Genomic DNA, 12459 nt, shown 5'->3' on the forward strand with positions numbered 1-12459 from the left:
CACCTCCAGGCTGTGTAAGAGCTATTTGACCAAGAAGGAGTGTGATGGAGTGCTGCATCAGATGACCTGGCCTCCACGATCACCCGACCTCAACCAAATTGAGATGGTTTGGGATGAGTTGGACTGCAGAGTGAAGGAAAAGCAGCAATCAAGTGCTCAGCAATCAAGACTGTTGGAAAAGCATTCCAAGTTAAGCTGGTTGAGAGAATGCCAAGCGTGTGCAAACACTTTTTTTGATTACTACATGATTCCATATATGTTATTTCATAGTTTGTCTTCACTAATATTCTACAATGTCGAAAATAGTACAAATAAAGAGAAAACCCTTGAATGAGTATGTGGACAAACTTTTGACTTATACGCTATATATCCCAATGCAAATGTAATTGCTTTAAAAGTATGAAGTCATTTATTTGTGTGTTGTTTTTGAAAATCTTTCAGCTTTCTTCAGATCTCAGAAAACTTGGTATTTGCAATCTCGAGCCCAAACGCGCGTCGCCCTCTGCGTGTGTGGGGGTCTGATAACATTTTCTCTGTGTTTTAAGCCAACTTTCAGTCAGCCGTACGTGTGATCAATTCATGGGCAAGATGCGTAGGTCCCAGAGCATCCACACCCACTTAACTACCGAGTCACGACGTTTATGAAGGGGAGTGGTTGTTGTTTACTGACGTGTAGGGAAACTCTTCATGAACACATCTGCATATTCTACAACTTTAAATGCCTCTCCAGTTTGTAGGCTAATAGTGAGATGACAGCTAATGCTGACGGGGTTGGTGGCATCTGATATGGGTAGCCGCTAGAGAGTCTGAAACTGCGATGACTATGGAGGTTCCGACTCGGATTGTGAGAAATCAACCTACTTCAGACCCGAGCGTTTCGCTTGATGTACCCAAGCTGAAGAACAGGGACTATCAGCATAAGTGAGTTATTTAATGTAGCATAATATGCATTATGCCTTTCATTAGTGCCTAAAGAAAGTATTCAGACCTCTTGACTTTTTCCACATTTGTTACGTTACAGCCTTATTCTAAAATGGATTACATAAAACTATTTCCTCAGCAATCTACACACAATACCCCGTAATGACAACGCGAAAACAGGTTTTTATAAATGTTTACAAATTCAATAAAAATAAACATACCTTATTTACATAAGAATTCAGACCCTTTGCTATGAGACTCGAAATTGAGCTCAGGTGCATCCTGTTTCCATTGATCATCCTTGATGTTTCTACAACTTGATTGAAGTCCACCTGTGGTAAATTTAATTGATTTGACATGATTTGGAAAGGCACACACCTGTCTATATAAGGTCACACAGTGCATGTCAGAGCAAAAACCAAGCCATGAGGTTGAAGGAATTGTCCGTAGAGCTCCGAGACAGGGTTGTGTCAAGGCACAGATCTGGGGAAGGGTACCGAAACATTTCTGCAGCATTGAAGGTGCTAAAGAACACAGTGGCCTCCATCATTATTAAATGGAAGAAGTTTGGAACCAGCAAGACTCTTCCTAGAGCTGGCCGCCCGGCCAATCTGAGCTATCGGGGGAAAGGGCCTTGTTCAGGGAGGTGTCCAAGAAGCCGATGGTCACTCTGACAGAGGTCTAGAGTTCCTTTGTGTAGATGGGAGAACATTCCAGTAGGACGACCATCTCTGTAGCACTCCACCATTTAGGCCTTTTATGGTAGAGTGGCCAGACGGAAGCCACTCCTCAGTAAAAGGCAGTTGACAGTGCACTGAGAGTTTGCCAAAAGGCAACTAAAGACTCTGACTGTGAGAAACAAGATTTTCTGGTCTGATGAAATCAAGATTGAACTCTTTGTCCTGAATGTCAAGCGTCACATCTGGAGGAAACCTGGAACCATCCCTACGGTGAAGCATGGTGGTGGCAGCATCATGCTGTGGGGATGTAGGGACAGGGACAGGATGACTTATCAGGATCGTGGCAAAGATGAACTGATCAAAGTACAGAGATCCTTGATGAAAACCTGCTCCAGAGCGCTCAGAACCTCAGACTGGGACAAAGGTTCACCTTCCAACAGGACAACAACCCTAAGCACACCGCCAAGACAACGCAGGAGTGGCTTTGGGACAAGTCTCTGAATGCCCATGAGTGGCCCAGCCAGAGCCCGGACTTGAACCTGATCTAACATCTCTGGAGAGACCTGAATATAGCTGTGCACCAACGCTCCCCATCCAACCTGACAGAGCTTGAGAGGATCTGCAGAGCGGAATGGGAGAAACTCCCCAAATACATGTGATCCAAGCTTGTAGCGTCATCCCCCAGAAGACTCGAGGCTGTAATCGCTGCCAATAAAGTACTGACTAAAGGGTCTGAATACTTATGTAAATGTGATGTTTCAGTGATTTTGTATAAATTTGCAAAAAATTCTAACAAACAGTTTTTGCTTTGTTGTTATGGGTTTTTGTGTGTAGTTTGAGGGGGGGGGTGACTTTAATCATTTTCAGAGTAAGGCTGTAACCTAACAAAATGTGGAGGAGGTTAAGGGGTCTGAATACTTTCCGAAGACACTGTAAGGTACACCCATATATAATAATTTTCTAATGACTTGAAGAAAAATTATTGTAAACTTGGCTTAACAGGAGAACGTACTTACAATATTTTACATGAGCATTTGAAACTTGAGCACATTTTTGAAAATGTAGCCTACACTCAGTGGCTGATTTACCATTCGGAAGAAGAGGTAATTGCCTCAGGCATCAAGTCATCAAGGGTCTTTGTGAGCTGAGGAGGTTCCACTAGAGGTTCTGACAATGCACAGAGAGATCTGGTAGACATACTCTTACATTACCTGCTCTCATTGGAAGACGAGTGGAGATTTGGAATGGTAGTTCAGGGAGGCCTTCTCTTTCAGACCTAGATTGTAAGAATCACATATTTATGTTCTTCCTCCACATTATGGGACAGCTGTTTGTCTGTGACCTAAAGGAGAAGAGCATCTCAGGTCTTAAAGTTTTCTAACCTTTATACAAATTCTCAGTTAAAGGTGTAAATCACACTTGGTCTAACACACTTGGTCAAATGCACTTGGAGACAATTCGATATCCTCTTACACCTGTGTTAGGTCGACTATTTCACCAATTACCGCCAGTGTCCACCATTCATAGGGTGCTTCAACCAGATATACTCTGTCAGTAACCTTGTTCATACATCCCAGGCACTCACTGTCTCCGAGTGATTGTTTGCTCACATGAGGCTTCTTTAGCAACACACTTCCTGAACAGGAGCTGTCAGGTGAATTATTAACAGCAACCCTGTATGATTGAGCTGGCGGCTATTGGCAAGAACTGGAGAGGGAAAGACGGATGAGGTGAGGTGTAGGCCATTCAGACAGGAGGGAAATGGGTCTCTCTCCCAGGATGTCACTGACAGAGGCTCCATATCACCTGGTGACACAGGAAACCCTTCTGTGGTTACCTTGTCAATCTGCCATGAATGACTGAACAGGATTCATCTCTCTTTAGCTAATTAAATACCATGTTTGGGGAACAATAAATAAAATGGTAGAGCTAAAGGGCACTGGAGTTTTCTGAATACAGCAATCTATTTATCTCCTTTATTTAACACAATTTTTGTTTAACACGTGGATTTTGTTATTACGTAGGCTATCCATTACTGAAATATAAACCTGTTCATGAAGAGGGGAGTTCTGTGTGGTCGATACTAGAGAACTGAAGTGACGTGTGAACTGTGCGACCACAGTTTCTGCTACGGCACCACTGACTGCAGAGTTTGATCAAATGCAGAGTGGGCTCATTGAGTTGAATCATGATACATTTATCATGGTACGTGACTAATGGTATAAAGTGTCAGAAATCTTTGCCAATACCATAAATTTAAAAAAAGCCATAACCTTCCTCTAGATTAACATGGCTGTCGGATACTCTTAGTGTGTCTAGCCCATGTTGACAGGTTCCACAACATATCCTACAACACTATTGATACAGTGTTGTAGGATATGGAGCCCACTACGGCACTACCAACTGATTTGACTGATTGTGTAGCTTAAGATATTCTTTAATGGTTGGTCCCCAAGAGTTTCGTTGGTGAGGCATATCCCAATTTGACCAGCCCCATTAAGCTCAAGTGGAATGATTTCCATGGTTTGGAGAAATATTAGATGAAATGACAACCAATTTGATGCTGAAGCAAGTTGAGTCAAAATGAGTTCTACTATTGAAGGTTGCAGCTGTTTTAGCCAACAGGTCAGATTTAGAGCCACATTCAACCCACACCATTCAGTCTTTATAAATTACCCTTCTTACAGCTGATTGAGTATCCTGAAAAGCTTCTGCATATCCCATATCAGCTTCTCAACTGACCCATGTTTATGTCCTAGATAATCTCTCCAAAAACACCAACTGTCAGTCCTGTTTTCCTTTGATTACAGGGTGTTCGTCAATAGAAGTGTAACATTGGAGAACATCAAATGCTATGGCTTTGACATGGACTACACACTGGCAGGTCGGTTCATTTAGTAGCCCAGTACACCTACTCCAACAAAGAGATGTGCTTGTACTGGTAAAGGGCAACAAAAAAAAGGCTAAAAATATGGAAATCTAGTAGCTGTGTCTCACAGATTTAAGTATATGAGCATACAAATATTGTAACATTTCCACTGATGAATGTACTGACAGTTTGTGTGTGTGTGTAGCGTATAAGTCTCCTGACTATGAGGATCTAGGCTTTGAGCTGCTCAGAGACAGGCTGGTGTCTATAGGCTATCCCCATGAGCTACTGCGTTACAACTACGACCCCACCTTCCCCACTCGGTAAGTTCTCTCATTCTGTTGATCTCACACACATTTACATACTGTTTATGTTGACGTATGTTTAGTTTGGTAGTAAATAACGTGAGCAGGTACTCACAAAGACATTGGGTAGATGCAAACCATGGTTAGTTAGGATGGGACTCTTTATGGGAGTCTACTTATGAAATTACCACTAACCATTTAAAAAACAAACATTTGTGGCTCTGTGCAGTCTATTTTCTGTGTCCTTGGCCCAGGGTGACACTGCTGGAGAAACATCTGACATTTTACAGTTTAATCAGTACAAACAGACCTCCTGCAGAGAGTTTCCCCAAAGGCCTGGTAACAGTATAACAATATCGGCCAAAATAGAGGAGAAATAAAAAGTCACCTACTGATTACATCAAGAACAACCACACATATAAAATATATAATATTGCCCTCTCCAATCCATTCCTCTCTCTGCATAACTTTATTCATCCCAATCACTCCTCCCTCTTTTCTAGTGGCCTGGTGTTTGACACAATGTATGGGAACTTGCTGAAGGTGGACTCGAATGGAAACATTCTGCTGTGCAGTCATGGCTTCACATTTCTAAAAAGGTGAGTGCTTCCATCACAGAAAATACAATTTTGTGTGTGTGGTGATGACTTGTTCTGAGCATACTGTTTGTCATTTTGTAAAAGGTTGTCCTTGTGTCAACTGTCACTGAGAACATATCTGCCCAATTGCTTTACAAAGTAATCTAAGTGGGGAACATTTAACATTTTAGCCATTGAGCACAGAGGTTCCCAAACTTTTTTTTCACTCAGGCCCACCTCCCAGCATTGGGGAACAGAGGATGTTGGAGACGGAAGAGAGCTTGATCCTGACCTTGGTCAGATCTAGCTGTGAGCATGTGTCTCAGTAGGCCTACATACTGCTGTTATATTCAGCCTTCAACATAAAACAGCCCCCATTGTCCTGATTCCTTCATGGAGGACTGACAATTGACTGCAAAATATCCCCCAATAACTTGTGTTTCACAAATAACATGATACACTACAAGGTGTGCAGGAATGTTAAAAGGTTTTTCTAAGCATTTAATTGGATGCAGAATAGCAGCACTGTTTTGGAATCCTTCCCTCTTCCAGTGGCGGTGATGTAGCCAGCTCACTAATATTAACAAGTATATTTAGATCCAGCACCTGGTTCCATGGGATTTGCAAATGAATGTTTATGCATGTGTTTAGGTGTGTGTTATTGCATGATTGTGTTCCTTTTGAGTTTGTGCTGTATGTAGGACTGTGTGTCTTGTTTTTTTTGTGAGACTTGATTATACTTCAGTTAGACATCTATTCAGAGGGAACTTGGGCCGGCCCATCCTCCATTCATAAATCAGGCTTTAGATGCCTTTGGGATCCCCTACCAGCAGCTAAGCTATTGAGAGGCTCCGGTTGCATTTCAATTCCACTCTATATCCACTGCATCTCTGCCTCATACTCTTACAGTGAGGCAGACAGTCGTGATGCTTCAATGGCGAATGCCTGTGGATGTTTCTATCTCCAGCTCTTGATCGAACTTCAACACACCTACAAAAGCTGCAATTGATAAAATCTAAACATGTAAATGCCTGTATTTTCAAATGATGTCTTAACATAGTCATGAGACTCAAAGAGAGGTCTTGTCATTGATGGTGCTGGTGGGTTAAGTGCACTCTGGACGTTATCTGTTGGCTCAGTGGGTTCTCCCAGAATGACTCATCATCTGGAAACGCCCCAACAGCAACTGTTTGTTGTTATTGGGGAGGTTGTCAGACCGGGTGTGTACACAGTATGCATGTTTTTGTTAGAGGTCGACCGATTATGATTTTTCGACGCCGATACCGATTAATTTGTGGATTTAAAAAATATATGTATTTGTAATAATGACAATTACAACAATACTGAATGAACACTTATTTTAACTTAATATAATACATCAATAAAAATCCATTTAGCCTCAAATAAATAATGAAACATGTTCAATTTGTTTTAAATAATGCAAAAACAAAGTGTTGGAGAAGAAAGTAAAAGTGTTATATTTGCCATGTAAAAAAGCTAACGTTTAAGTTCCTTGCTCAGAACATATGAAAGCTGGTGGTTCCTTTTAACATGAGACTTCAATATTCCAAGGTAAGAGGTTTTAGGTTGTAATTATAGTATTTATAGGACCATTTCTCTCTATACCATTTGTATTTCATATACCTTTGACTATTGGATGTTCTTATAGGCACTTTAGTATTGCCAGTGTAACAGTATAGCTTCCGTCTCTCTCCTTGCTCCTACTTGGGCTCAAACCAGGAACACATCGACAACAGCCACCCTCGAAGCAGTGTTACCCATGCAGAGCAAGGGGAACAACTACTCCAAGAGCGAGTGACGTTTGAAATGCTATTAGCGCTCACCCCGCTAACTAGCTAGCCATTTCACATAGATTACACCAGCCTAATCTCGAGAGTTGATAGGTTTGAAGTAATGAACAGCGCAATGCTTGAAACACCATGAAGAGCTGCTGGCAAAACGCACGAAAGTGCTGTTTGAATGAATGCTTATGAGCCTGCTGGTGCCTACCATCGCTCAGTCAGACTGCTCTATCAAATATCAAATCATAGACTTAATTATAACATAATAACACACAGAAATACAAGCCTTTGGTCATTAATATGGTCGAATCCAGAAACTATAATTTCGAAAACAAAACGTTTATTATTTCAGTGAAATACAGAACTGTTCGGTATTTTATCTAACGGGTGGCATCCATAAGTCTAAATATTGCTGTTACATTTCACAACCTTCAATGTTATGTCATAATTACGTAAAATTCTGGCAAATTAGTTCGCAATGAGCCAGGTGGCCCAAACGGTTGCATATACCCTGACTCTGCATGCAATGAACGCAAGAGAAGTGACACAATTTCACCTGGTTAATATTGCCTGCTAACCTGGATTTCTTTTAACTAAATATGCAGGTTTAAAAATCTATACTTCTGTGTATTGATTTTAAGAAAGGCATTGGTGTTTATGGTTAGGTACAGTCGTGCAACGATTGTGCTTTTTTTCGCTAATGCGCTTTTGTTAAATCATCCCCCTGCATTGCATCGATTATATGCAACGCAGGACATGCTAGATAAACTAGTAATATCATCAACCATGTGTAGTTAACTAGTGATTATGATTGATTGATTGTTTTTTTATAAGATAAGTTTAATGCTAGCTAGCAACTTACCTTGGCTTCTTACTGCATTCGTGTAACAGGCAGGCTCCTCGTGGAGTGCAATGAGAGGCAGGTGGTTAGAGCGTTGGACTAGTTAACTGTAAGGTTGCAAGATTGAATCCCCGAGCTGACAAGGTAAAAATCTGTCGTTCTGCCCATGAACAGGCAGGTAGCCCACTGTTCCTAGGCCGTCATTGAAAATAAGAATGCGTTCTTAACTGACTTGCCTAGTTATTTTTTGCCAAATCGGTGTCTAAAAATACCGATTTCCGATTGTTATGAAAACTTGAAATCGGCCCCAATTAATCGGCCATTCAGATTAATCGGTCAACCTCTAGTTTTTGTCATGATACAGGTCTTTGTATGCGTCTGTGGTTACTTAGCAGGACCACCCATATGTAAAATGTATGCATGCATGACTAAGTCGATTTGGAGAAAAGCGCCTGCTGAATGGTATATATTATTACTCTTAATTTGCTAGTTGTATGCATACTTTCCTTCTCTACAGGGACAAGATCCACGACTACTACCCCAACAACTTCATTCAGAGAGGCAACACTGACCGCTTCTATATCCTCAACACTCTCTTCAACCTTTCAGGTAGCTACAACAGTATTACTTTGTGTAGTTCTGTACAGTCATACTGCAAATAAAGTCATGGAGTTACTATGTAATGCCCTCCTGCTCCTCCCACAGAGACGTATCTGTATGGCTGCCTTGTGGAACTCTTCACCAGATGTAGCAGATATGTAAAGTGAGTGGAGCTTTTTCTCCTCCCTCTTCTCGTTGACCCTTTCTTTTTCTTTACAGTTGTAGTAAAATCATTAAAAATGAACAATGTGACTGTCGTTTCTCTGCTTTTTTGTTTATCCAAGCTGCCAGAAAGGCTTCAAATATGGTGACTTGTTCATGTCATTCAGAAGTATGTTCCAGGATGTTCGAGATGCAATGGACCATGTTCATGATACGGTCAGCATTATACTGTACATACCGTGCCATCCCGACACATAGACAGTAATGTGTCATAATGTGTGTATGTCTTTGTGTAAAGACTGACTCCTTTTTGTCATATAGGGCATTCTGAAGGAAAGCACTCTGAAGAATTTGGATAAATATGTCGTCAGAGATGTGAGTGAAAATAACTTTGAAACTCCCTCAATTGATTGCTATTCCATATTGGATACGGGATATTGTCAAAGTGCTTTGGAGAGGAAATTTCCCTCTCCTTTACTTCCTTCTCTTTACAGCCAAACTTGCCTGTTCTCCTGACTCGCATTAAGGAGGTGGCCAAAGTGTTCCTGGCGACCAACAGTGACTACAACTACACAGAGGTCAGATGTTAATGTTGCATGGTTTCATGGCACATGATGTCCATGTTATTCAATAAAGGATGTCCATTGTATTCAATACATGTCCATTCTCTTCTATGAATGATGTCCATAGTATTCGATACATGTCCATTCTATTCTATACATGATGTCCATTCTATTCAACACACAATGTCCATTCTATTCTATACATGATGTCCATTGTATTCAATACATGTCCATTTTATTCTATGAATGATGTCCATAGTATTCGATACATGTCCATTCTATTCTATACATGATGTCCATTCTATTCAACACACAATGTCCATTCTATTCTATACATGATGTCCATTGTATTCAATACACGATGTCCATTGTATTGTATTATTTTTCACACGAAGGATGTGTCTTTGTTCTTTTCTTTAGGCTATCATGAAATACTTGCTCGAAACTCCACCAGGTGCCAAGGTTAGTCTAGGTGTCTCCAGTTTCAAATTAAGGAAAAAGGTTTTGGGGAACAAATTAATGAACAGTAATGAACGTTTCAATATTTTTTTCTTATAAGAACCCAAAGAAACAGTGGCGTGCATTCTTTGACCTTGTCGTCGTGGATACCAGGAAGCCACTGTTCTTTGCAGAGGGAACTGTGCTGAGACAGGTGGACACAGTAAGGCCCTTTGACTCAGTATCACATGGTGTGTATAGAAAACATCCTTTAACACACCACACAATTAGATAAATGTTCTAATCTATCCAACATAGAACACAGGGAAGCTCCGCATCGGAACATACACTGGAGACCTCCAGCATGGAACAGTCTACTCTGGAGGTAAGAGATTCCATTTTCCAATTGTTAAAAAAGGTCATATATTCTAGGAAGAGGGGTGGAGAGGAAATGGGAAGATAGGAGAAAGGGATTAAGATGGAAGAGGAATAGTCACTTTCACCCATCTTGGTTTCAGTGGGTGTCACATCTCGTCAACTTTCCATCCTCTTATCTGTCCATTTCTCCCTCCAACTGTCTCTCATCCCTGCAGGCTCCTCAGACATTGTATGTGACCTGCTGGATGTGAAGGGGAAGGACATCCTTTATGTGGGGGACCACATATTTGGGGACATCCTGAAGTCCAAGAAGAGGCAAGGTTGGAAGACCTTCCTGGTGGTGCCTGAACTGGCCAAGGAGTTGCAGGTGTGGACAGAGAAGAGTCGTAAGTCCAAACATGGTCAACCTCCTCTTCATGACCTCAGTAACCCTAACACTGATGTATCATATACCATACACAGACATCACATGGCCACTTTGCAGACATTTTGTTAGGTCATGTAATCTTGAAGTTGAGGCCACCATTTTGACGAGTGTTTCTCTTTTTTTCTCAAGATCTCTTTGAAGAGCTGAAGCGTCTTGATGTGTTTTTAGCTGAGTTGTACAAGTGAGTGGGCATTTCCTCTGTTCTATGAGTGACACTTGTCTAGTATTGCATTTGTTAGTCTGACTGGCCTTTCCCCTCAGGCACCTGGACAGTAGCTGTCGAGAGTGCCCAGACATCAGTGCCATTCAGGCCAGGATCAAGGTAAACCATGCCCACTGACACACAATCCCTCTCTGAGAAATGCTCTAACACATCCACACACCATCCACCAAGGTTATGTTTTTATGTGCTTCCCAGGCATATTTATCTGAAATGTTATAATTACACCTGAGTGATATTTGCTTTTGTCTGGCTGTGTTTTTCAATGTGAAGCTAACTGCATTTTGTGACTATGCCTCTGTCTTGTGTCTTACAGGTGGTGACCTATAGGATGGATCTTTCCTACGGCCAGATGGGCAGCCTGCTGCGGAGTGGCTCAAGACAGACTCTGTTTGCCAGCCAGCTCATGCGTTACGCTGACCTGTACTCTTCCACCTGCATTAACCTGCTCCACTATCCCTTCAGTTACCTGTTCAGAGCCCAATCTGTCCTGGTGAGTTTCAGTTCAGATATGCATGTGATAATTAACAGGGACATGCATCTACTCTTTCATCAAATTCCTTGCTGAAATTACCATTAAAAAAAATGTGGATTTCCCCCCCCCGATGCTGTCCAGATGCCCCATGAGTCCTCTGTGGATCATCACCCCCTTAACTTCCCCTCACCTGAGTTCTCCGCTCTGGATCATGTCCAGAAGATATCTGAAGCCAAGGTTTGACACTCATACCTACACTTGCAGCTATGTTATTTACAAATGGTGCGTTCTCTGTTGAAATAAACAGACTAGATTTAATCCATGAAAAAGTATATCTTTGTTGTCTCTATCTTTCATTGTCCATATTGATTTTAAAATATAGCCTTTCTTTTCTTAGAGGGCGAGTGAAGAAGATAACACAGTGGAACTGAAAGCCACATAAGGATGTATTTACTAAAACAATTATTCTGTTTTTCCGACTGTTCCTCCATATCTCAAAAAAGGTGGCTGTGTGTTGTTTTTTTGACTGGCAATTCATTCTATCTGCTTTTTAATAGACAACAATATAATCAAATGTATAGCGCCGCCTGCTGGAAGACAGTTTCATAACTCGTTTTTTGACAGTATGTCAAGGGGGAACGCGTGGATATGTCTCTGATTATAGGTTACTGTATAAATTCATATTTGTTATTATTAATCTGTTTTTATGTGTGCTTGTCTATTTAACTACGGTACTTCTACACGTCCTATTTGCAATACTGATTTTGTTCCATGTGCAAATGTATATTAACTTCAATGAGCATGGAAACTGAAACATGCTCAGTGACCATTTAAATATAAAGTGTTTGTGGCGAATTATTATGCAGGTTGGCTCATGTAGCCTACGTTTAATAAGTATGTAACTAGCCCTGGGGTGCGTAACCATGGTTAGGTGGATTTATGAAAATGATAACATGACTAAATCTGACTAAAAAACTAAAATAATTATGCTCTCTTGTTGGCTACTCTTCATACCCTACTTTGTATTAGAAGCCTACCCTAGCCTATGGGGGTTATGTAATTATCATCCTAAAGTTTAATGAATAAAATAATGAGTCCAAAACATTTATCCGTTATATAACGGTGAAACAAAATTACAGCGTAATTTCAACAATAATTTGAATGTAACACGCAAGGCTCTTGAGGCGTACTGACTCCCTC

At 41.0% G+C, this 12459-nt stretch overlaps 1 protein-coding gene across 1 annotated transcript; it reads left to right on the forward strand.

Moving 5' to 3' along the window:
* Positions 1-627: 627 nt before the first annotated feature.
* LOC135544384 (cytosolic purine 5'-nucleotidase-like) lies at positions 628-12244 on the forward strand. The gene is made up of 18 exons (XM_064971947.1): positions 628-921; positions 4412-4485; positions 4676-4793; positions 5279-5374; positions 8514-8605; positions 8702-8759; positions 8881-8974; positions 9080-9133; positions 9253-9336; positions 9742-9783; positions 9881-9982; positions 10078-10144; positions 10353-10523; positions 10694-10745; positions 10826-10886; positions 11101-11277; positions 11401-11496; positions 11657-12244. Exons 1-18 carry the CDS (start codon positions 818-820, stop codon positions 11699-11701), a joined length of 1587 nt encoding a protein of 528 aa, XP_064828019.1. The 5' UTR covers positions 628-817; the 3' UTR covers positions 11702-12244.
* Positions 12245-12459: the final 215 nt, after the last annotated feature.

The sequence above is a fragment of the Oncorhynchus masou genome, chromosome 8 (assembly GCF_036934945.1).
Source record: "Oncorhynchus masou masou isolate Uvic2021 chromosome 8, UVic_Omas_1.1, whole genome shotgun sequence".
Taxonomy (NCBI): Eukaryota; Metazoa; Chordata; class Actinopteri; order Salmoniformes; family Salmonidae; genus Oncorhynchus; species Oncorhynchus masou.

Coding starts and splice junctions, on each gene's coding strand:
- LOC135544384 (XM_064971947.1), top strand. CDS start 818: ATGACTATGGAGGTTCCGACTCGGATTGTGAGAAATCAACCTACTTCA. Junction 8,760..8,880: donor AGATGTAGCAGATATGTAAA/GTGAGTGGAGCT, acceptor TGTTTATCCAAG/CTGCCAGAAAGGCTTCAAAT. Junction 10,887..11,100: donor CCATTCAGGCCAGGATCAAG/GTAAACCATGCC, acceptor TGTGTCTTACAG/GTGGTGACCTATAGGATGGA.